This window comes from Hermetia illucens, chromosome 6, assembly GCF_905115235.1.
Source record: "Hermetia illucens chromosome 6, iHerIll2.2.curated.20191125, whole genome shotgun sequence".
Classification (NCBI taxonomy): domain Eukaryota; kingdom Metazoa; phylum Arthropoda; class Insecta; order Diptera; family Stratiomyidae; genus Hermetia; species Hermetia illucens.
Genome location: NC_051854.1, coordinates 12,746,906 through 12,773,583, shown reverse-complemented (window position 1 = coordinate 12,773,583; position 26,678 = coordinate 12,746,906). Strand labels below are relative to the sequence as shown.

The 26,678-nt window shown below is 40.4% G+C and overlaps 2 protein-coding genes across 2 annotated transcripts in view; one reads left to right on the top strand and one right to left on the bottom strand.

Moving 5' to 3' along the window:
* LOC119660622 (synapsin) overlaps window positions 1–26,678 on the top strand; it is a 278,142-nt gene that overhangs the window by 159,598 nt on the left and 91,866 nt on the right. Inside the window, exon 10 of the mRNA XM_038069325.1 lies at window positions 74–178. Coding sequence (XP_037925253.1) covers window positions 74–178 — 105 coding nt within the window. The remainder of the gene's footprint in view (window positions 1–73; window positions 179–26,678) is intronic.
* Window positions 940–26,678, bottom strand: part of LOC119660623 (tissue inhibitor of metalloproteinase) — a 67,419-nt gene continuing 41,680 nt past the window's right edge. Inside the window, exons 2-5 of the mRNA XM_038069326.1 lie at window positions 8,258–8,402; window positions 8,096–8,181; window positions 1,525–1,749; window positions 940–1,415 (exon numbers count right to left, since the gene is read on the bottom strand). Coding sequence (XP_037925254.1) covers window positions 1,242–1,415; window positions 1,525–1,749; window positions 8,096–8,181; window positions 8,258–8,390 — 618 coding nt within the window. The 5' untranslated portion in view covers window positions 8,391–8,402 and the 3' untranslated portion in view covers window positions 940–1,241. The remainder of the gene's footprint in view (window positions 1,416–1,524; window positions 1,750–8,095; window positions 8,182–8,257; window positions 8,403–26,678) is intronic.

The window sequence follows — 26,678 nt, the reverse complement described above, 5'->3', positions numbered from 1 at the left end:
TTCTTTTTACCACTGAATCCTGTTGCTTAAAAATCTATATCAATCTTCCTAATCAAATAATTTTTCCTTTCAGGACAAACCATGGGTTTTCTCGCATCTTCTACAATTACAACGACGCCACGGAAAAGAGAACTTCCCCTTGATCGAACAAACCTATTTTCCAAGCCCGAAAGATTTGGTGAGTAATTATTCAGTATTATCCTTATTCTGCGGAAAATTTGAAATCTATATGCACATAACATACATTTATCAGAGAGTAAAAGAATATTTAAGCGCAACTTTAAGAGCCATCTCATGGCACAGATGTCGTAATCTCCTTTATTGTCGATTCGCTCTCATCCAGGACCTATCCTTTATAACAAACAATTCGGCCAATTTTATCCTCTCAAGTCTCAGAAATGAAAATTATCCGATCCATCATCTCCTGGGAGAGCATTGATAAATGGTAGGCACACATATCTATACATACCTAAATGTCTTTTAGGTTCAGCTTAACGCGAATGATAGATGACTCCTTTAGAATGAATTAGCCCCTGCATTGCAAAAAGGATTTTCTCCGAATTGGTTATACTACGAGTATACATATTTTTATTATATAGGTATATAAGTATGTGAACGCCATTGCAGTGCTATCTTGTTCAGTTGGCAGCTGAAAAGAAAAGTGTTGCTAATAATGCAAAACTCAATTAAAGCAACAGGACACGAGCCTGATTTTTCGCCCCAAGGCTCCTGCAAAAGGGATGTCATTTAAAATTCGTCCTCAGTATCGTGTGAGAAAGAACAGCTCCTGCGCGTTTTCTTTGTCATCCTTTTATAGATAACAAATGTACGTACTTACATTGTGTGGCTCTGTAATGGGATTCATGGAATAAATATAACAAAAGGAGCTTCCTTTTGAATTCATTGAGCGAACGTGCTATTTGATTTTCTTGAAATGAATTTCTTTTGTATTATCTTTTATTTCTTTTACAATTCTATTGTTACAGCGATTATAAATTAAAAAGAACCATCATTTGTATGGAGGGTGCATATTTTTTTGTAATTTTACAGTTATTTAGTCAGATTTTTTTATATTTAGCGATAACTGACTTCACCTCAATGGAGATATGAGATAAAATGAACAAAAAAAGTATAAAAAATAATAATTAGCTTACGTCAAATAAAAACATAAAATATATTAATTTATATACATTTTATCATATAACATTAAACCTAGAAACTATATCGGAGGAGGTTAAGGTTTAGGGCTCCCTTATGCATTCTTTATAAGCTGGTGTGTATCGCCAGTGACAGCCTCCCCTACCGCTTGGTGCACAAAAACTGTATTTAGTTTCGCAGCGTTTGAAGGGATTCCATACGCACGAGTCAGGATAGTCTTCGCAGGCGTATGGTTCTTGGTAGAAGCATAGACGCACCTATAATGGAGGAAGGTTAGAAATAGTTAGCAGATATAAATCCACAATCTAACAAATAAAGTGCAGTGAAAATGTAAATTAAGATTTCCAGAGATTTTCAGATACTTACAGAACAGGCATTACATCCTTTACGATATAGCCCGGCGAAACCACGTCGTTCAACTGTAGTCATATCTTTGTATGCTTTGACATAATTGCAAAGATTCACAGTGGGTCCATTTTTGCCTGCGATTACATAGATTTTTCCAATTTCCAAAGTTAAGCCGCACATGGATTCAGATTTTGCTGTCATAATACGACCCTCCTTAAGATAGGATTTAGCTTTTTCAGACATCTGAAATATATTATTTATTTAAAATATTTTTTTTTATATTTATCATCTTTAACATAGACGATGTCAAGTCGTAGTACATGTCAAAGGAAGTTAGTAATTTTAACTGAAATATATCGTAATTAAACTGCAGAATTTCGAGGGCCTGCAGATTACTAAATAATTGGAGAAGTTTCTACCGCAAATGAGAAAATATCTAAGGGCGTTGAAGTTGTACATTAAGATTGTGGTCTATGCCGACATTACGGGGAATGACACTTAAGAATAAATGTACCTTCAGTGGGGTAAATTGGACTAGAAAAATGAGTTATTAGTTTCGTAGCTGTACCGCGTACAGACTCTCTTCTAGCTAGTTAGAAGCCCTTAAGAATTTTCATCTGCCCCTTCTTGTTATACAGCAACCACTAGCTGAGGAAGCTTAAATTACATCATTCAGCTGCATGATTTCCTGCGGCCCTACAAAACAGTCTTAATAGCGGATGACGCACACTAGAAACAGGCTTTGATCGTCACCACTGTAAAGTTAAACTCTTAGCTAACCCATTGGAAAGCCTAATCATTACCAATGATCCATCTTCAAAACAACAAAACGATCAACATGTGGTTTCACGCTCAACATGTTTTACCATTTCACTCTTGGCAAAACCGTCGATAAGTATCAGTAGCCACTCCGAGCAGCTTAATTAGCGCTGCGGTGGCCGTTTCCCCGCCATAAACTGGTAAGACCATGACGGCTGTGGGAAGCGGAAAGGGAACAGCCTGCTCAGGTCTTCAGACTTAGTTCGTAGCATTCACGAAGGAGCTCGCCTGCTCTACAGCTAGAGCTAGGCGCTGCCCCATCATGGAAAATATGGCCACTAAATACAAAGCCGTAATGACTAATTGGCTGTCGGTAAGAATTGTTACGTTACAAACCATGCCTCAACTATCGACAGGATTCCAATATCACCATTACTTCCACCGGATTACACAACACGTCAACAGTCCTCTACTTTGCGCCGGTTGGAAAGCCCACAGAAAAATTTCTTGGGAAACTCGGCTTGCATATGGCGTAATCCGTTTGGAACACCCATAGTTTCCGAGTTACTTCGTCTAGGATGTTACTTTGAAAATAGAGCTTTGCGGTCCACCATCTGAACTCACATAGTCTGACAGCCCTGCACGCTACAGTGTATTTTACGTAGAGGTTCAGGGGGAGGAAGTGCAAATGTACATTGAAGGCATCTGCCGGGCAGGACTCAATCCCCTGTAAAAAATGTTCGTTAGTTCTATCAACAGGAGGAGTTTTATTTTCAACAACTGGTATGAGCATCAAAAAGGGAGGATCTACCGGATTTGGAAATAAAGATGTGGACTTCCCGAACTGCTGTGACTTCCTAAACCTTCGAAACGTCAAGGACAAGGTAGCCACATTGAAGAACGCATTTGTTCGCTTAGACATTAAGCATCACCTGCCTCCAAACCAAACCTCCTACCCTATACTGAGCATAAACGGGCTACCAGGAAACCCCCCACCCCCCCCCCCCCAATCTAATTGAGCAACGTGACGACGTCATTTTCCATCAGCATGCTAGCTAAAATAAGCCATAAATGCGACACCTTTCTATCTAACAAGATGCATTGTGGATAGTCTCTTACCATCCCAGATATAAACACTACCTAGATAACTATCCTAACATATATCAACACTATACTTAAGTAGCATTCTACTATAAAATTGGTATTTCCGTGTTGGGATTGTGTCTCAGAGTTTTTTCCTGCTCACCCTGGACAGCATACCATGTCGATAAACGTTTCTCGGTAACAGCACAAGGAGAGACTCTTTCGGTCACTTGATGCTTGACACGCTATTAAGAATACTGCGCCGAAGACCTCCCAATGAACCGCTGCCATCAGCTCTACGGGCAACTGAATGTGCGGTTTCGACATTGGGTAGCCGTTAGATGGTGGCGATCCTACTCTATCAATCTGATAAGTATTTAAAAAAGTTCCAAAAGTAAGTAGGCAACAACAAGTATAAATCGAGTTAGCGGTTTTTTGGGTGGGGTTTTATTTCTTTGTTTTTACGTTATTCTCTTGAGTTGCATTTGCTTTATTATGATATATTTTAATGATTACGGTCTAAGACCCATTCTTGCAAGAGTTCAAAAACGCAGAACTTTAAACGTGTGATTTTTGGTAGTACCACGTGAGGAAACAGCATACCAAGGATCTGGGTCTACCTCCGAACAAGCTGAGTGTATAAGGCCTAAGTAAACGTGCAATCCCGGTTAAGTGGGTAACACTCAACTTTCTCACTTAACATTCGTACTAAACAAAATTAGCCCAGTCTTTTTAGTGTACTCCGTTCACTTTAGACGTACCAGCTGTGCATCATTTGGAGAGTTGTACTCATTCGGCTCACGAGTTTGCGCAAATACCCTTTCATTATCATCATAATAAGAAATAAAGCCTCCCTCCCTGTGAACTTTATTATCCGTTGGGGACACTTTCTTTCGAAAAGCAAGTATACTCTTTTCCATTCCATTCTACACCGAAAATTTAACTTATCAGTAATGGATGGATTCCGCCCGTCTCGCAAATGACCAAAAAAAGCGGAAAGCGAATTAATTTCCAGGTGTCAAAAAATCCGTTGGGACCTGTCGCAGTAGCTTTTCCTTTCTGGTAGAACTACCGCCTGCAGTGATTCGGCCCTTTGGGAGTATACATATCTCCTACGAAAATCTTGTAACCTTCTTGGTCTTGTTGGAGGAAGGAAGATGTCACTTTTAGGTTTTACCAATTTGCTAAAATATAGGCATGTGTTATATATACCTATAATATGCAAGCCCCGGATATCCACCTTGCCTATTATCAAGACGGAAGGGATGTCATCTGGGGTCGAATATTGATGTTCATAAAAGTCTGTGGGTCTCTGGGTTCGAGGCTATGATTGCTCACCAGCCCAGAAATATTATTCTACTGTAGTGCACCTGGATTAGATTATCAGTGATTTTCTCGCCCTTTTTAGTGCATTTTCGCTCCAACAACTGTAAGTTGCAGTGTTGATACCAACCTATTTGTTTTAACCAAGATTTTAAGTTTGCCTCCATTATTATTATATTACAGAGGCACCTCTAGCCTAATCATTTAGCTGATCTTCTCTAAGATCTCCACGGCTTCTTTATAGAATTTCCAATGTGCGGCGAACTAATTTGTAAAGACTGGTTTGGGAAGTGCCCCCCCTCTTCTTATCTACTTTGTCAAATCCGAGTTTCGCCACAATGTCATTTACCATCACATAGGCCATCATTGAAGGTAAAGATTGTTTCATCCTTCAGAGGCAACAATCATCCGTATCCATTCTAAGGGGAAACCTCTAAATCATTCATTGTAGTAGGTAAAAAATTCGATTGATCAATAAGCTCGCCGTCTGCAAATAAGACAGGCTCTTCTGGTATTCATAAAATCTATCTAATATGGAATCTTTCCCAGATATCGGAATATCATCTTCCAAACAGCTGCACATGCAGTCATGATGGAATATAATATAAATGTTGGCAAATATTTGTACACACTTCCTTTCCCAATACAGGAATGATGTGTTCTGGGGCCGTAGGTTTATATTCCGAACGATTTTGCATAACAAAGTCTGGACTGAGGGCTACTTTCGGACCTCCGTTGTGGTTTTGTATGCTTCGTAGTAAGCGCACTTCAACAAGATATGTACCATTTATTCATGGCTTCAAGGGTACCTTTTACGTTGCAAGCATAGGATACTAAACTGCTGCCCTTAACTTTCACAATGAAAGTAATGAATTTGACGCACCCCTCAGGGCTCATAGTCCAGATACATTATTGAAGTTTCCACATTGTAAAGCCATTTGCAGATTTTGTAGTAAAGAAGCTGGAGAGAGCCCAATGCACAACCTATTCACCAGCATCTTCAAGGTTGATATCGTTTGATACTCAGCACTTTCCAAAGAGTGCAGTTACATCAGGTGATGCTACGTAATGTTAATGCTTTCTTGCCATATAGCATTAACGATGGTGGACTCAGTGGCCAAGCTGACAAACTTTAGATCTGCTTAAAGATTCCAATAGTCTGCCTCTTCTTGTATTGATGTTAGAAGTACTCCAAACAATATGGTGGACCAAGCAATTGCTTATACCTAGATGGTTCTGGTTCTAACATATTGAAAGACGTCAATGGAATGAATATTCTCCTTATTTCTCTGATGGCCCTTTATGACTAATTCAACTGTTGTGGTATTGACCTGGCATACATATATCAAGGTAGGCTTAGGGACTTTTGAGGAAACCATACGTGAGCAAGAACGCTTCCATTGGCACACAGTAACTCCGTATGCCAGAAGTTTTGACACCTAATTTCCTTACCAACAGAGAATCGTCCAACTCAAGGTGTCCTGAAACATTGACGAGTGATAGGAACAGTAACAGTTTATCAGTACTGCCAATTTATTTGTTAAATTCTACATCTTATTAAGACCTTCGAGGCATGTCAGTGGACGGGAAAAGTTATTAATTGCCAGCTTAGCAGCAGAATGGGACACTCCTATACCTTATTCTCTTGCTAATTTGAAAGACAGGTTCACACTTCACTGAAAAACAGAGAATATAGTTAGCAGAAGTTCCTAATAGCTTGCACCCAACAGTAATGAAATCATCATAGCTAAAATGAAATTAAAAAAGCTCTGGCACTACTCGCTATCAAAGGCTGAGGGGGTTGATGTTATCATATAAGACCTGCCATTCGGCGTCAATATTTTCTAATGCAAATTAGCCATGGGTAAACCTTTTACTAACTAATCATAATGTAGACATTTAAGCTATTAAGTTGGGATCGTGAGAAGGCTACAGCCTTCACGATTTACCCTTGGCACGAAAGAAATCGTTGAATCGGAATCGAGTTCACGGGGAGCAGGCAAGTAAACGACCAACCTGCCAATGGATAACTGAACCCCGCCTAGGAAAGGACACGAAACCTCCGATGATTAGTCCTCGGATGAGCAAAGTGCCCACGCAAAATGAAGCTTTTGCATGAATGTCGACTCCAACTCAAGTACTTGACAGGTAGTGAGTGAAGACAATTTGCAAAAACGGCTGTTGTTGTGGGTGTTTGCGTTTTGGCATAGAATGTCCACGGACAAAACGGAGGCAGGTCCCCCCCAAACTACCGTGGCAGTACCAGTGCCACCGCTTTGACATGGCAATGTTAGCTTCACGCATCACAATAGACGCTACACGCGTGGGGATGTCTAAAGGATGGATAAAGGGGCAAAAGGCTAAAGGAGCAGCTCATTGAGTGCCTGTCACTGAGTAAAACGACTAAGCTAATTCACTAACTGGCAAAGTTAAGGCTTAGTGAACCTGCGATCGCGAATTCGGCACCGAACTACTGTAGAACTTCCCGAGAACACAGGTCATCCTGGCATATTCGGATTCAGAGTCCCTGAACACGTCTACCGTCACCGCCAACAAGATTCAAGAGGTCCATATGTGAACCATGGTTGATAAAGTATCTCGCGACACAACAAACCAAGTGGCTCAGCTGCAGCAGACGGTGACAGCGCAAACAGACACCATTGTTAAGTTAACAGGACTAAGGGTGGTCAGACAGAAGGTCGTCAGGACCCTTGATAAGTGCCGGAGTCTGCTAGTATCACGGAAGGTTTGCGAAAAAGTCACGAAATATACTTTTTGCAGGACAACATTGGTTTTATCAAGATACCGTCTTCTGCAATTGGTTTGAATTCCTAACCCAAAGTCGAGGACACTAAAGCTACATATATTCTTTTACTGCGAATATTTCAAATTTTAATAAATAGCAAAGATCCGAGACTAGGCATAGATATGCAAAACAGTAGCCAATCCTAAGAGCTACAACCTTCCTATTTGCACTCATATGGACTACCAGAATTTTGCTAGCCGGGTGAATGTCACTTTTCCGAAACTAATGCATGATATCGTCAAGATTTGGTTCCCTGTCCAAACTAACACCATATGATTATCTCTCAAGGACTCTTCCTGCTCTTTAGTATGCTATGCTTATATTTTTAATGCAGTTTTGCAGTTCAATCTATATTAAGCCAGCATTACATTATTCCAGACTGTCCACACTTCATTTTTTTAATCCTACTATGCGGAGGTGTGGTAATAGCGTATCACCTGAAATTTGTATTTAGATCTTAAATTTAATTTGAAACGTGAGAAAATTGAATGAGATGAGATTGAGGAAAGATACTGAGTCAATAAATTGATAGCAAAACCGAAGTCCAAGTTTAGAATTATAATGGATTTATCAATTTGATTAACATTAATCTAGGAAATGAAATATATGCTATCTTACCTTGTAAGCCTTCTTTATATCAATTTTGTAAGTATTTTGATATGGTTTTGATATGACTGACTTTCGAAGTATTCGAGCAATTATCACTGTAATTTAGAAAAAAAAAATTAAACTAAGCATCCAACTTCAAAATATATATAAATATCAAAAATGTTTAATTACCAAAATCAGCTTCACAATAAAACGATTGCGGATGTTTCGGCGAACATGAGCATCCTTCTGTCGGTGCAATGTGGGTTGAAATCACGAAGAGGATGCCAAGTATTAAGGCCCCAAAAAGTTTATTGTGAGTCATTTTTTCCAAGGTCTGAAAGAAGTAAATAAATAATCGTTTTATTCTACTAGAATTTATCTCACTTTTTGATTAAAATAAATGGGCACCCAATGGGACAAGAAGGACAGACATTTTGGTGCCATGAAATTAAAATTTATTTCCGAGGGCCTGGTTGGATAAGATATAGACTACCCACAATAGTTCGCAAACTAATCTGAATTACTATGAGATAGTGCTCTCTGAAATGGTGCAATGAATTTAAGTTATCTTTTCTCCTCCTAGTTGATTATGAAATAACACAAACATTGAGAAACAACATGAGGGTAGGATGATAAAATAGTAAGATAGCCCTCAAAATACTAATTCAAGTCAAAGGTCCAAATCCATACATCTGTTCCGAGCAACCAAAAAGATTCAGCTCCTTTATAGTAAATATTTACATCTGCAAAGATGGCTCTTACAGATATTTCACTATCATTGTAATGACATTAAAATAAATGTTCCATTGTTGGCGACTATCCATGCACGACCAATTCCATCGATTCTGTACAATTGCCATACTGAGCAGGTCTATTGCGGAAAAGATTTCTTCGACGGTAACTAGTTCACTGGAAAGAACTTCGTGACTTTAATGACCCATTGAATTTCAGTGATTTATCCGATTAACATAGAAAAGGCTTTGCTAAATCTGATGTGTGCTGTAGGCGATAGAAGGGATTATAGAATTGGGGAGTCATTTGAAAAGATTCTATTCGGATTAGTGGCTTTTAAGGGTTTCTGTTCCGTAGACGAATGAACATCTATGTATGAGGATTGAAACTCTAATGAAACCAAAATTGGAATATGGGAGAATTATGTACACCTTTACTTAGTTGTTGGTTTTCGTATGCACATCCTTATAGTGCTTCTTTCTTTGCTCAGTTTATCTCACGGAGGACGAACACTATGAAACTTTGTGGAGTGGGTCTAGCCTTTTTCAGATCTTTCATTACTGCATATTACCCCCAGAGGAGTTTTCTGACCGATTTTGTACCTTTGTCATCAATCCATTGAAGACTTCAATCAATAAAATATTACAGGGATCCCTGGAACTCATATGTACTCACCGCAGTAGCAGACTGGTATTGAATATACTCTGAAAGTGTTATACGGATTGTAGTACCTCCCCTTTTTCGAATATCACAGGATCAATCAGGACTCCTTCTCTAAATTTATATAAGATCATCTAGTGAAATCATTAGACAGATCCCTAAAAACTTTCATCTCGGTTTCATCTAGGACAGAGGCAACTCGTCAGACGCTGCCTCACCTTTACCTTGGGAGCAGCGTGACCGAAAGTGGAAACAAGTGGAAAATGCCGCCAACAGGCTAGAGCTAGATGTTTGTTTGGGATATGAGGGATCCTAAATCCACATCCACTTGATGGTGGGCTGGACCGAATTGAGAGCAACATACTCTCACCTTTTTCATTGGGCCACAGACCCCTCGTTTGTAGCAAGACTAATGGTTCCATCCAGGGTAGAGGCAACTCACCAGACGTTGCCTAACTTCTTGGAAGCAGCATAATGATATAATTCACACTCTTGCCTTGTTTTTGCGATTATACAAATGAGCGTTTTCCACCTGTTGCTACTTTCAGTCACTCTTGGACGAATTTTCGGAGCAGTTCGCGGCCGTGATGGATGGCGCATCCGGTACAACCATGAGCTGCATGAACTACACGATGAGCAAGAAGTCTCGAAATTCGCTAACGTGTAACGCCTTTATTGAGCAAGGCATGTCGAACGAATGAGAGACGATCCCATGCCTAAAAGGGTTATGAACGAGCGACGTGTCGACGGAGTGAGACTATGAAGAAAACCGAGAGCACGGTGTGAGAGCACAATATATATGAACGCCGAGCAACTACTAGGCTTCCAAGATTACAGGACGCGGCCACGTGGCCGAGACAATAGGAGGACAGCGATCCAGGCGACCAGGGCCAGACCACTGGCTGAATTGCCACGATGATGATGATATATAAAGTTTTACTAACCCGCTCTAATTAGGGTTTGTTAAAAATTAACTGTTCATGTAATAAAAACCACTGTTGTGAGAAAGCCCAGAAAGTGATTCAGTATAACAGATGCATTTTCCAGGCAAAGGTACTGTAAACCTTCCAAGCCGTGGCAAATAAACCTTTTGTACTGCGAGATTTTTCAACGTGCTTGTCCTTATGGGGAACACGTATGGTAGTATGAATTGGATAACTCCAGTCGTAAGTAGTCTCCAGCTGTGTTTCAATTTTCTGACATTCGCCCATATTTTTGAAAGTACCCCAGTAGTATCGGGCGTTTTCTGATCAGCATATACTAAGTAGTTCCTGAAGTTCATCCCCTAATATTTCGATGCGACTCCATGTCGATCAGCTTTCACTTTCTAAATGTTCTTCTCCCTATGGTTCGTGACCATAACCGTTTTCGTCTCTTCCTTCGCCAATATCAAACCACGTGAATTATCCATTCCGCCATTCACGCCAGCTTCAAAATTTTGTTGGGAATACTATCCAAGCCTGGCTACTTATTGTCGACGACTGAGGATTTTCCGCACTGCTTAAATGATGAACCAATTTATTTATCAGGAAGTTTGGCGATTATTTCTTCGTAAAAGTACAGAGAGGTGATCTTCGTAGTCGCGTTCCTTTAATTATTATCCAGGAGGTCATGTCTTACGAGTTTATATCTGCTCCTTCTCAAATGTTTAAAACAAACAATTCCTAGTACTATTTTGTGTGGCCTATGTGACTTAGATACTACACACTTTTCTCACTATTCATCACACCCATATGATATTTGAGCCCATTCCTAGATTTAGGCGCAACTTTCTACCACAAGTTACCCTTAAATTCCTCCCTCGTTGCATTGCTTTTGCTTGGACAATATATTCTCCATTGCTTCTCATAACACATGTAGCGTCGATATTCTTGAGGTTCCCTCCTTCTTCTTTTTCTTCAGCCTTTGTCCCGTTCACAAGCAGGGTCGGCTATTCTCGAGGTTCCCTCCATAGACCTAATACCTAAATAGTTAGTTAGTTAGTTAGTTTAGTAGGGGGAGCCACAGCTCCAAGGACTCAGACACTGGCCTATCCAACAAGAACAACAAAAATGTCGTTCTAGCGATACCGTTTTTTTTTCACAAACATTTTTGTCTGCCGACAGGAGTCCAAATTTCTTTATTCAGCTGGGTGGATCCTTGCAATTTTACGCTTCAGAGTAAACTCGACAGGGGATGACCGGATACCAAGAGCTGGCCTGGGCTCATCATTATAGACGCTTGGCGAGCTAGGATCCCGGCCACCAGGTTTTAGCTATCAAAAACTTACAGCACCACTACAATTTGCAGGATGTTTGATATTGTTCCTGCAAATGGTGCTTTCACGATGGTTTGGACTTGAGATGACTGTTTGTACCATCTGGATTTCCTGTCCCTGATAAAGTGAGTAGTTTTAGCTGCCCCCACCCAACGATCCTAATGAACACAGTCCAATCTTGCTAGCGTTCAGTCGGAGTCCATTAAAGAGGTACCAAGTGTGGTGTGGCTGCAAAGTTACAATCAAGCGGTTATATACTGTCTCCGCAAACCTGCCGGTGATTAGTACGGCTAATACCTTCTGGCACCCTCTAATTCTGGGATGATGCTGATGCAATAACGCTTGCATTCTTTTCCCTTTAACAATAATACATGATTGAGATTTTTATCTTAGTGTGATTTATTCTTGTTAAATAAAGAACGCTTCAGTGTTCCCTAAGCCGATAAATCATAGAGGCACATTCCTCTTACTATGCCGCCGCCAATTTGAGTATAGTCTTTGCTGGTAAGCTGATGTTTGCAATCTGTGTCCTACTGCAAATCTTGCGGGGGGCCTTTTCATCAAATGATTTAATCCGCCTAACGCTTACCCTTTTGTCAGAGCCTCGCGAACTTACTCCGCCTTGATGAGTTCATCAATGTCTTTGCATTTTGCATATTTTGTATCCTTTATACTTGACCTAAGAATTTTTCATTGTCCCTAAATTTCTTAAGTTCCAGCAGGAGGTATCCTTTTTGACATCATTCAGAGTCTACCTTCACTTTCGGTAGATGTCGGGAAAAAGTGTCTCCCCCCTTTTGGAAATAGTGATTACCGCGATCGTATTCTCCTCCGGCGTTTATTTTTCGTAATAGCTGCCTTTTCCAGGACTTCATATGCTGCTTCTGAGGTTTACTCCCTATCACAGGTGTTGGGTTCATTTGCTTTTCGCGTGCAAATTTAACCGCTTCTTCCATTTGTTCCATTTTCTTGGCGGTTAAGCCCTTCTGCCTTTTAGAAGTTTACCCGATTGATTCGTTCAGCCATTCTGTGTTCCAACCTGCATTATTCAAGCTGTCTTCCCTCTTGACAGTTTTCGCTATTTTCATCCTGGGGCTTTCCAAACGACCCCTAATGTTTCTTTTATTTTTTTTTTCAATGTTCTCGGGTATATTCTCCCACTTCTTTATGAATAACCAGGCTCCTGTCCTGCAACACCCGGAAATAAGACGTCAGACGTCGCTCCACAAATGTTTTGGAAGAGATAATATTCTGAACTGATCTCCTCGTGATAAGAATGCTGCAAATATAGAGGGCATCCTGAATTAACGTAAAATTGTGGTTCTATCTGGACAGCGAAGTGAGGGTGAAGGTAGTCGGGAACTATCCCCGATGGTACAGCATAGCTAGCGTAAACAAATATAAGGTGTCATGAAGAGCCTGCTACTGCTCCTTGAAATGCTATCAAAATCACTCCAAAAATCGCTAATTTGATTTCATAACATGTCAAGGAAGTAAGTTGGTTTCAGTAATGCTATCGGGGGCTTTCATTGTTCATTTTACTTGGCATTTGTAAAATGGCCTAAATGGTTGTGGTCGAACACATCCGCAAGGCTGATACCCTGGATGTGGCCGTCTTGGCTCTTATACCTTTGTCTACACTTGTCCCTTGCTCAGCATAAAGGGTGAAGGGGCAAACAATGCCGATGTCCTATGCTCCGCCAATTATTGAATAGAAGGCGGAGAAGAGTGCGTATAATAGAACTCTGAATATTAATGGTACATCCCTTCCGATGCAACTAGACGGACGTGAGGATTATACCCGCTCGTCAACACTTTCAATGCATGAGTAGCAGACAGGGTATTACCTGTCTAGTAGAAACAACAAAAGGCCCATGTAAGCTATCTCCTTAGCTGTCTACTGGAGCCCCGAAGCAGTATCTGAAAATGTTGAAAAGGATCATCTGACATGGCAGATGAGGATGGGGCTGGTGATTGATGCCCAGTTATGCTTCTAAGAGATTGAAAATTGTAGTTGTAAACATGCGGAACTAGGAGTTCATTTGAGGCCTTAAACCAGTAATCGACTACTGCAGATCTCGTCGAGTATAAAGAGAAAAACGTATCGGAACTCCAAACGGATGGGCTTTTTCTCAAAATTCTCTTTTCGATTAAAATTTAAAAATTTTATAACTACATTTCTGTTCCCTAGAAAGTCAATGCTTTATCAATGCTCTATTTTATAACATCAGATATTTCATGAAAGCAGGAAACGAATTAAAATTCAACGTAATAACTGTGCTCTATAACATCATTTTAAGTCCAATTGCAGTTGACCCTTTAACTTATCGAGAAATCCAAGTGCTAATTACACTCACAGTGCACTTTAAAATTTACATGCATGCTCTCCATTAAAAGCGCATTTAAATTGATTACCATTGCTTTTAATATCCAACGATATTAAGTTGATAAATATCAAATTACAGATTTTCTCTTTCAATTTATACCTGAATCATGGACTATTCTTTTCCTTGTTACGTATTTGCTCAAAAATTTGCATAAACATGGGCATTGTGTATCAGAAAAGTAAACTGCATTGCAAATGGTAAATAAAAATGCGTAATTGCACTTTATTTATGCCCAGTTAACCGCTAAATTATAAATGAAAGGCAACTGTTCCAATTGTTCGCTAATGGTGCTTAGCTAACGCAATCGATGTTCTTTCGTGGAGCTAAACTCCTACTAACCGACTAGAATTCAATTGCTTGCCGGGAGACATAAACATATTAATCAAACAATCAAGCAATAAACAATAGTAATCGCGCTGTTTTGCAGCTTTTCAAATTTATTTTGTATGTAGTATGGTTTAGGGGGATCATAGATGTGTTGAATCCTACAAGAAATCACTAATAGTTGGGAGTGAAAATTGCTAGAATCGACAATGGCATATGGGAACTGCTGGCTTATTAAAAACAAATATCTTCTTTCGAACTGGTATTGGGAAAGAGTTCTGAGATAAGGCCCACCTCCTTCTGCGTCTAGGACACTAACCAAGAACCATGGCACACATATCAGGCCAAGCCTATTTAGTGTTGGAGCACACACTCCGTTCACAAGAAGACTCGACCTCCGGACCTCCGGTCCTACTTTTCGCCTTAAGAATGTCTGGAATATAACGCCCCACTTTGCTTCACGTGTCTTCTACAACATGATCTCAACTATGGTATTCGCAAACACTTGACACTCTTCCACCGACAGGTACAGCGATGGCGCTCGCACCTTCTCCTCTTTCACACCCTTGAAGTAAATGCGAGCGGACGAATATGCTTTCCCGATTTTGTGCAGGTAAGACTAAAAATATCCTTGTCCAACGAGCAGCAATACTCAACCTCACCGTCCGTATCGATGGAACCACGGCCACACCTCTTTGATAAAATGCGCGATCCATCTACCCCTCGATTCTCTTTCCCAATATCGCTTCCGTACCTTGAGAGGGGGTTCCCTCTTGACAAGCTACAACTTTCTTGTGTGCTTCCTTTATATATAGACCTATATAGGTCTCCGATTTTAGTCTTTCACTCTGCAGCATAGACAACTATCGGAGAAGCTCCTGCTATCACAATTACTGCTGGCTCCGCGACGATACGATAGGTGGACGCATCTTTTAAAGCCCCAAAGCATATAACGCCTACTAGATAAAGGACCCTCGACATGCCATTAAGCGGCAAATCGCAAACATTCCATCAACAATCTTGCCCCTACGGTGTTCGGAATCAGCTCGAAGAAATTCGTTTTTGTGGCTACATTATTTCAGCTTCTACGAGACTATGATCTCACTAACCTGAATAGGGAGACGTGTGTTGACCCTCTCTTTAGTTAGGAAAATTACTTCGGCTTTCTTCAGAGCTAGGGAGAATCCGTGCTCCGTCATACATTTGCTGACTCGTCGTATCACCATTCTCGGTGTGCGTTGAGCATGTTCGACTATACGTGCCATGAACATTACCACAATGTCACCAGTGTATCGAGCTAAATATCAAATTCAGCAAGCATCTCGAGTCGCAGCCAACTATGATATGATGCGTTTCAAAGGACCGAGCCAAATATAGATCCATAAGCAGCCCCTGTTGTGATCCCCATTCTATACTGCCTTCCAAGGTCTCGCAGAACAGGGCACGATGCTTTAGATAGTCCTTCAACGTCCGGAAAAAGTGGCAAATGATGTGGAAACAATTATTCAGAAGCTTGAGTATGGTACACCGTATAACCAAAGGCGTTTGTTCCACCTAACGTCATAGGAACCACTACATCACCACGGATAGTAGAGAATGCGTACCTCAGCCAGTCTTAGTGCCTGGACCACTTCCTCAATCGTGTCAATTGTGGATCGCTCCGCTGTAAAACCATACCAAACCGTCAATCAAATAAGTCAGTATAAAGCGGACGGTATGCTGATGGCACCTCTAGGCCTTTGCTTGTCAGCACAAGCATCATAACCTTCCAGCAGAAGGGAAAAAAACCCGCTGCCAGGCATGCGTTGAATGCGCTAAGTAGCAAACCCGGATTGTACTTGAATACCGCTTTCAGTACCTCACTGGGAATATCATCCGATCTCGGTGCTTGTTTGTTCTTTATGGGCAAAACGACCATTTATATTTCCTTTACAGTGAAAAGTGGGCATTCCTCAGTGCTCCTCTCTCATCGGTAACGTCAGTTCAGAAGGGGTGGAGAGGCCAAAGTACTTGCACGACCTTCCATCTTCACTACTTCTATGGAACAGGATGAGCACCGAGTTTTTCGATAATCAACTTATAGCCGTGATTCCATGAGTTTCTGTTAATGTTACTGCTGGAAGAAGCTGGCCAATGTGCTTTTCGCTGGTTGATTTCGTTCTGTAGTTACTTTTTTGGTGTCTTGTATTCTATGGATCTAAGATTTATCTCATATCGGTTTCTTCCACTCCATGCAATCCGCCAAAGTTTGAGGTAGCTCCTTCGTAGACTTGTAATTTCCGCCGCGTACTAGTACAAGTGACTTCTTGTGACAAAGTTTCCTTTTGGGTGCCGATATATCGCAAGCCACCGTAGCTTTTATGACCACCTGTCAGCCGTGTGGCTTGAGCTTCGATTAACGTCGATTTTCCTGATATTTCACGTGGTAGTTATTTGCCGGACATCAAAACATTGGGAGGGGCCGTTTGTCACTAAGAAAGAAATATACTGGTGATCGCTGGCAGTAAAATCACCCAGTAACCTCAATTTTTGCACTGCTGACACTAAGGACTCTTAAAAAAAGGTCATGTTAGGACTAGTGCCCTTGCAATTCGAGGGCTGGAATACTGGGGCGATCCCGATATTTAGGATGATAAGTCTCGTCCTGACCGCCATCTCTGAAATGTGTATCCTCTTGACAATCTCCAACTAGAACTATCCCTTCCGCATTTTGTGTCTCTATCTCTAAGGCTGCGGTTCAGTATGAGGTCAACGCTGGAAAAATTACTTCCGCAGAATGAACTTAAACGAAACCATCTCCGCACTCTGCAAGCTGATACACCACGATGCTGAACTCGTATCTCTGTGAAGATCAGGCGCCATCCGGAACCGGAAACTTGACCCACGTCTTGTTTCTGCAGAGCGCGATCTTTACAAAGAACATGCAAGTCTTCCCTTTGTGCTGTGGTTTGCCATATTTAGAACACGAGGTGCTTCCATTTTGCGCTTTGCAAATCCCAGCTATGTGGCCGTGCCCAGCACCTAGAACAGCACCTCGGAACTGTCCTCCGCCTTATCTTGTAGGTAATCCTCCCGAACTTTATTTTTTTTTTTTATTTGGCCCGTTGTCTATTCAGGCACGGTGATAATGGCAAATTTTTGTTCTATTGAGATGTAACTCAGACCTTAAAGTTGCATACAAATGAGTAATCCCTTTTTTCGCTTTCTCCACATTTTCTTGCATTGCTTCTGATTTATTGAAAAACTTCCGGGAAAGATTTTTCTTCGTTTTGCTTGATCATTGTTCATCCGTTCTCTTTTTCATTCGACGCTGCTTAATCCGTTGTGAATCTACCAAGATCCACAAGAATATGTTGGTAGTAACCGTCCTCTGCCCCCGTTTTTCGGATTAGTTTCACCCTCTCGGTGACTTGCGGTGACTAGTTGGCGAGTTTTTCAATATTTTTACCCATCAAAGAAGTCCCACGGAGCTTTGGGGTTGCTATCCTTTTTCGTGGACCCTTTTCGACCTCAAGCTCGATGGCGTCTCTTCGTTGTGGTCGCCAAAACTATTACTTACCACGGTGCTGCACTTTCTCTTACTACAAGTGCCCCTTTTGATTGGGAGAGTAGGTGTTCCTAACTTTTCAGGAGGTGACCGTTTTAGCAGCTTTGCACTTCTTCTAAAGCAATTTGTAGTAGAATCCTCCAGGTTAATTGCAAAAAGGGGTAAACGTAAGCTATTGCCACTCCTTCTAAAAATGTCAGCTAATGACAGTTGTTTCTGTTAGTGCAAGTGGCTACCTCCGTTTGAAATTGCAGTCGCCCTAAATGATTGTGATTGTCTATGCAAGCAGGGAGATCACGCGTGGGTTGACACAAATCCTGGAGCTTGTATTTGAAGCTGGAATCAGAAGAACGAACGCGAACCTACCTTCTTCCGGCAGAGGTCATTTGATCCTTCAGCTCCGTATTAAATCACGTTTCCCCATCGCATCATAGAGCAAAATTTTTGGGAGAGTGGGTTTCCAACAATCCAATTTCATTCCGGTCACAAGATCACTCAAAAGCCCCTCATGAACTGCATTCAGCGTTTTACAAAAGACCTTCCCTATTCTCTGTACCAAAATTGGATTTAAGATCTTCATTCTGGACAGGAACCGAACTTTAATTTTGAAAGATATATGGGGAATATTTCAAGTGCGTTCTTAGTCTCAATGGCACAACGAAATGCCTATCTTTGTTATCTAAGCAGGTAAAATAAAGGCAATAGTGTCTACTATTCAGAGCACCTCATTCATCCTTCCCGCATCGTGCCTAGGACGTCTAAACAATTCTCGACTTGTCAGACTCATTCGTCCCTTTGGAAACATGTTTAAAGCCGTCTCTGCTGAGTCAAAGTTCACAATTCAAAAAACACAAACCTTCACCATGCAAAGAGCATAAAGTGTCAACCACGCAAAGGGTATAAAATACTAAAAAAAAATTGCTAGCCCAATTAAATCGAGTCCTATTTTACCCTAGTGAAAATATGGAACCATCAGAATTAACTGCAACTGAACATTGAAAATAACTCCCATGAAATATTGCATCTAAAATTGAATTTGCAATGGAAAAAAGTCGAATTGGATTGACGGTTAGTCCGTTTATCAATTCTAGTATTGCTTCCTGGAGCTTGTGTATGTAATATCCTCCAGGAGCACAAAAATAGGAAACGCTTATACCAATTCAGTGAATTACCGCATAATAGTGTACTCGTATACCATGATTCATTTCTATGCTGACAGAAAGGAATTAGGACATTTTAAACTACTGAGAGGGGTGGGGGTTAGCGGAAGTATAACATCCCCGAAAAAGTTCAGGCAGTAAATCATTCTGTTTTGTGTGGAAACTGAACGTACCCATATATGTATACATATAGAGAAATCCCAGTACAATGAATGTATGTGCAGTGCAATAGTTAGGAGCTTCCGTCAAGTGCAGGAGCGATGCAGTAAATGCATTTAGCAAAGCCAAAATCAGTACTGAAAGGAAAAAAGGCTTGAATTTGTTCAAATTCACAGTCAAATTGAATCCCATGTACAAACAGATGAAAATGGTGGGAGGCTTAAGGTTCTAAGAGGAAAAAGGGAAATTAATAAAATGAACACTGACTGAGATATGAGTGGAAAATTTAATGAGTTTTGTGTGAATAATTAGTACATTGGAAATTTAAATGCATGGATTTCATCAGGATACTTTTAGAAGTCCGCTTACCAATTAGTTGGAGAGCTCCATAAAAGAATTAGACTTTTAGGTTTTATTTAAAACAAAACTCGACTCGTTACATGCTAACATTGGACCACACATGCAAAAGGGGGATTTATAAATGTTTCCCTAAATATTGTTGTATCAAAGTAAGGGACTTGATTAATACTTTCAAAAACAGGTTTTACTTTGAACATCACATCAACATATATCCTACCACGATGTATACTCAAGCAGAATTTATAATAGTGTTGTTTTATTTGAGGAATGAAGGAGTACTGTGTCCTAACAGACCACATCAAGGTTCCCCCAAGTTTTTCTGCGCAGAACATAGTACACAAGTTTTTTGAAAAAATTGGACTTCAATTTTGCTGAATATAATTTATACATTTCGACAATTCGCAAATACCATAATATAGGGAACGATACTAGAAAGTTTGAGGAAACTCCTATTATTATTAATAAAGTAATATTGAATTAAGAGTGGGTGTTTGTAGTCTAGTCTAAAATTGATAAACAAGGGTAGCTTCCTGAAAACTACAATTTTTAGTTTTCAATGTTATTATATATTTTGGGATCAACTTACCCCCTTCATCAGTACAAAGCTTCAAAAAATAATTGCAATTACACGCAACAAAAAATGTATAATATCTTTCTACCACCGCTATTGACTTTAGATCCACCTGTAAAGACGTAACAGCAATCAGTGCCAACAGTGTGACTAAAATAGTTTTCCATAGCTTTCCCGTAAAAATTGTTGTATGTTGTTGGAGTATGGGAAAATATCTTGACCAGACTTATTTGGGGACAACTCACCAGTTACTTCTATTCCATGTTGCTACAAATAGTCGATAAGTTAATCACCGTAGGTTTGTATAATAGATATCAACAGGTCTATCAAGAATGAGGGGGGAGAAAAGAATGGATCCCTCCTGGGCTTAGAATAGGGAACCTTCAATAAAAGGATTAAATATGGAATTTCATAAAGACCAGGACGATTCTGACTCCAGCCAAATGTCTCCTTCATACGACTCCTATAATTGAAACATTCTTTAAACATATCATAATTGACATAACCGTGGGGAAATATAGACAAACTTTTCATTTTTTAAATTAGAAAAATATTACTCGTTGACTGGAGTCCGCCTTACTATTTCGTCTCTCAAATTGTGGCAAGGATTATTTCCAAATTTCTGAATATTGCGTCGCATTTTATTCTACAAATAATTTTTGCCTAGTAATAATAATAATAATAATAATCGTTGGCGCAACAATCCATATTGGATCAGGGCCTTGAAGTGTGTTAGAGCACTTCATTCAAGACCGTAACGGTACACTAGGAGGCAATGTGGTCAGCATTGCGCTCGCCCGAGATTATTACCCTGATTTGACTCAGGTACTCATTCACAGCTGAGTCGACTGGTATCCGACGTCAAATCACGATGCAAATTCCACTGCCACCAGTGAGATTTGAACCGCGACCTTCCGTATGACAGCCTAGTGCTCTAACCACTGAGCTATCCGGAATTTTTGCCTAGTGGGGAGCATTTATCTTCTCTGAACAGGGAACTAGCTTGCCGATAAAAAATTGCTCGTGATTTAAGCCACTGAAGCGATATGTTTTACACTAGGAGTAAAATCAAGAGCCTTCGGAACTTACTTAACTTAGAAATGTCCTCCCCTGGATTTCTCCACAGTTTCCATGGGTCGACTTTCTTCTGATATAAATCGAGCTTGCCTCGTAATCGTTGCCATCTTGAAATCTTATTCCAAAGTCCTATGATCTCCAGAAGATAACCCATTGTTGGCACATTAATGTTTAAAGGATACTGCACTTATTTCAGGATAGCAATCAAGATAGTATAAGTATACAATCTAAGTGACGAGAAGGAACCATTTCTGAAAGGCACTCCCCTACAATGTAACATCGGGAAGCACTAGCTCACACAAAAAGCTGGCCAGGTTTTGTGGGCAAATCATAGCGACACAAACTGTTTGTGACTTACTCACTCTATGTTCTGACTCGGCATTACCCCCAAATATATAACTGGAGATTTCCTGCAATTAGTTCGAGCAACCACTGGCAGGACAACGAAAACAAGTCATCCAGGGACCAGTAAATGTACATAAAAATTATTTTCAAACTTGTGTCGATCCTCACAAAACATCCTCTTCTTCTCCTCTAGCCTTTCGCACATTCAGAAGCAGGTTGGATCGTCTTGATCAGTTGCGCTATTTTACTAGATCATATGTCTGATTTGGAACGAGTCGAGACGCTTTCAAATCACCATCTGGCGAATCAAGCGCGCATTGTGTGTCTGTCAACCATTCGGGCGTATCCCATCGACTTCGATGAGACAAGTGAGTTTTCTTCAGCACAAATTACATGTTCGTACTATCGAAAACCTGTCTATTGCATTTTTACCATGATCGATGCAATCGCATATCCACCGCCGATGTCCTTATTTCGGAAGTAATCATGGCGTGTTATGCCACTCTTGGCTTTCAGTACCGCTAGTCGTCGTTCATTGTATTTTACAGTCGGCCAATACTAAGACCATAGAGAGCGACAGAGCGGATGACAATGGGGAAAATTTTGGATTAGAGGCGTTTGTTTATGTGTCGATCTTAAAGAACACCAGTAGTGGTTGGCAAGTTAAGTCTTCCAAGGATTAGTAAATATACAAATCCTTCTCTAATATTAATGAATGGACTATGGAAGTGCACGGAAAGTGTATAGTTACTCACATGATCCGAAGGTTTTCTTATATAACATCTTTGCCATTTTGAATTGTTTGCTACCCCTATATTACTCTATTTCCGGTAATATAGGGAGAAACTTGAACTTGTTGTGCTAGATTGACCTAGGCTCCCAACTAAACAACACACCCAAAGTGAATCTTTGACCTAACATGCAAAAACCAAAGAAGAAGTCATACTGATACGTCCCTCTATGTTAGAAGAGTTTTTTTCTGAATACCTAATGGGGCCTCAAATTAGGCGAAAAGTGTGGTGATGTCATACATTAGGTATGGTCGGGACAAAATTTATGGCATCCTCATAGTTTTTGGCAAAGTCAGGGCCCCATCAGCTATTCAGAAGAAAAATCTATTAACGTAAGGGGAAGTGTCAGTATGACTATAATAATTGTTTAAAATACGGCGTATTTTCTATCATATACTCCAAATTTAAAAGACAATATTTCGGACATCTTCTCTATCTCTATATCCATTTCATAATGAACCTGGCCCCGATAAAAGCTAACTTTTCAAGACTTTTTTTTTTAAATTATTCCGATCTTCCATAATTTTGGCGGCTTTTATTTGCTGCGAACACAGAGTGTCAAGAAATTAGGCTCGGAGGATACCTATAATATTAACAAATAAGTTAGCACGGGGTGCAGCTGCCATCAACACTAAAAACCCTCGCAGCCTAGAACATGAGCGCCGAATGCTGTATTGATGTGTCATCTGAACCAGATCTGTCGAAAATTACTGGGTGCCTAAGGAAATCCTGAGTGATTTCGGCGCAATACCTGTCGCTGATGATATAATATCATCGAAACGCGAATGTCCTTTGAGTCCGAACCACTATTTCATAGTTCAACATCTAGAACACAATGTTGTAAAGAATTACTACATCAACAATATAAACCAGACCATTCACTCTTTAGACCATCAGAAAGCCAAGCCAGCCCTCCCAATACATACCGTACAAAGAACTGTTGAGCACTGGGGCTCACATTGATATACCAGATATATTTTCGTGGGCAGTCGAGGCTTGTATGCCATGCTCATCTTAAATCCAGTGTTATCCCTACCCAATTCGTTGTCAAACATTTTCCACAGGTTCTTTCAAAACGATTTGAATGAATGAATGAATGAATGACTATTATGTTATCCTGCGTCACAAATATATAGATCCTCGGCACAGAAAAAATAGACTTGCACAGAATGAACCCTTGAGACAATTTTTCCTATGTTGCGTTTCATTGCCACCCATCGATATAATCTTAGTCCGATTTAAAGTCACTCAAAGGATTCAGTGATGGAGCCTTGAAATAAAATGAAGTCTGAACCCCGCGTGCTTTGTCGTGAAATATCCGTGTAGAGCGAAAATACTTTTATGTTTTCGAGGCTATCCCAATTTTTGGTAACTTTGGCTAAAAATTTACCGGTGGTAAACACATTGGGAGTACCTTTGCGGCGAATATGGTCGGCCTGCTGGGTGGACAGCCTGCAAAGTTCACGCCAATATTCTTTCGAATGGTTATCTTTTTTGAATCATGTAAGGAAACTTTAGTAGTTTCTAGTCTAATAGCCGAACGCGTTTTTTCTTTGTTGTCAACCTTTTCACCTGGCGACCTCATTGCTCAGTATTGTGATACGGAGGATGTTAAGCTGTGATCAAATATTGCCTCGTCGCAACACCCCTTCCCCAACAATCTAAAACCAGCAGTTTCGGTAAGAAAATCCTTGGCATGCTTATTCAAAAAACAGAGGTTGGCTGGCTAACGTAAAATCGGGCTCGGCGCTCTTTCTTCCTTTCAGCAATGGCTTCCCCTCGAATCAGGTCGCTAGGGAGTCGTTGGTTCCCCCCGTACACCAGCCAGCAACCCTTCCCGGGTGCCAAGCAAAACGAAAAGTAAAACCTGCTACTGACAACATTTCCTTTTCCCCAACACATGTTGAACGTCCGAAATAAATTGCCTTATAGAAGTTTGGTATCAAAGTTGGCGAGGGCACACTTTGTCGAGCTTTTTCCGTAAGAAAAGCGTAAGAGCATTATGGTCCGTGAATATGGTAAACGGTTTTCCTTCAAGGGTAAAACGAAAGTATTTGATGTTCAGATACGCGGCTAATATTCAGGATTGTAGGTTCTACGGTTCCGTTGAGCGTTGACTCAACCGTCTTCAGAAAAAACAAATAGACGGCTTTTGGAGACACCGAACTTCTCGCTATTCCTTGTTTTTAGGACTAGACTGGAAGTCTTTAAGTAGGAACTGGTGGTGAACCGCTTTGGGTAGGAAATGACAGTAGTATTTCACCATTCCCAACAACTTTCTGAGGCTTTAGATAGCGAAAAGTTCACGATTGCTTGTCCCTTGCCTGGGTTGGATTTAACGCCATCAGGGGTAATGGAGTAGCTTAGAAATAACACCTGCAGTGGAAGGAATTTTCATTTTTCAGCGTTGAGAACTAGGCTATGTGTCAACTCCTCGGATACGGTGGAGAAGGCGACAAGAAAATCATCCAGGTAGACGAAACAGAAGTTCATGTTTCTTAGTTAAAAGTGGATGAGTCTTTGGAGGGTTTGCGGCACATTACGCTGGTCAAAAGCCAACTGTGTGAAGTATAGCTGCGTTCAATCCTCTACAATTTATTTTTCAATTATGTACTGGAATTCCCAAAGTTTATTTGTGTTGGACTAACAATATTTTGTGCAAATGTTCCAAAAAAATTTACTATGACGCACTTTTTGGTCTTCCAAACCAAGAGAACGAAAGTGTATATTGTGGTCGACCAGTTTGTTAGTTATCACTGCACTAGAGCCATCTAAGAGGCGCATGGAAGCAGGTAAAAACCCAAGAAAGTGTGCTTAAATGCAGCCCATCGCAGTGATGACAATGGTTCTAGGTCAGCACATATTACGCACGATGAACCTTCATGCAACATCCTTCCCACTTCTTAAATTGTGATTTAAAGGTATGGTATGGTTCATACCGTTAGTCAGTTTTTTTCGTTACCTATCCAAAACTGCTAAGGGGTCGTCCGAGGTTCCGGCGAATTGGCTGCAACAGATGCCGAACTGCCTCATGATTAGCGATTTAAAAGCTCTGCTATCCATCGTGAGAGTTAAAACGAGCAACTCACCCAGGCGTCACTCCCCATTATTATCCTTACCTGGCTTTATGTTGCTTCTCCCACTCATAATAAGGCGGTTCATTTTGGACCTAGACATCAGAGTGGTGTCTTGGTTTCCCTCAGACGAGACCATCTACCCTTCTTTCACAACCTGTCTTGGAACTGATTGTGGTGGAGGTGGAGTGGAGTGGAGTGTTTTAAATTCATTTCTAATGCACAACTACAAATTAACAATGAAATCCTAAGAGGTTATCGCTGTCAAGGTTATTAGAATTTTACCTAAAGGACGTTATACAATTTTCATACCAGTACAGGGATATTTATCAATTGTGCCATCAAAAATCGATATTCAAAGTCATAAATGATAAACCCTGAGTAGAAAACTTTCCTTGCGATTGAAACAAGAGGACGAAGGATATATAGCAAAGACTCTATTTTCGGCTAATGTAAGACGATTGTGACAAGTTCTAAGAACTCCAAGAGGACTATAAAAAAGTTACAAGATTGCCCTGGGGACGAACTAAATTGTCCATAAAATCTACTTTCTTGGAAGAATTTCAGAAATTTAGCTATAATTTCAACGGAGACAACGAACAAGGAAGTTGAAATTAAAATTACGCACTCAAGAGCAATGACCCACATTGGGCGCTATTTGTGATAAGTCTTGAGAGCAGGTCCTTACTGTCGAGGGTTCGTATTTGATATCTGGTTGTGTAGCTCAATATTGGCGACACTTTTCTAGAAGAATATTTTATATTAGTGACAAATAAATTGGGAAGTGCACATGTGTGAAGTACCTTATGTTGACAGCCTTAACAAATTTATACTTTGAAGGCAACGTTATAAACTTTTGCTTCTTATTTTTCCTGTGCAAATTATATAATATCATTAAATATCGCTCCAAGACCAGTAAATTCCGATTGAATGATATAATCGTGGCCAATGTAGCGCGGCACAACTGATCAATACAGCACAATACCGTGGTGATGACGATAAGCTCGGAGCTTGATTTACAATAAATAATAGCGCATCAATTAAGCCAAAGAATGCTGAGAATGTTCAAATAGTGTAGTGCGTATCTGCACATATTGTTTGAAATTTATGCTCCAGAGAGCTTTAAACGAAACCATATTGTTCCAATTAGCTGTGCTGGAGCGTTT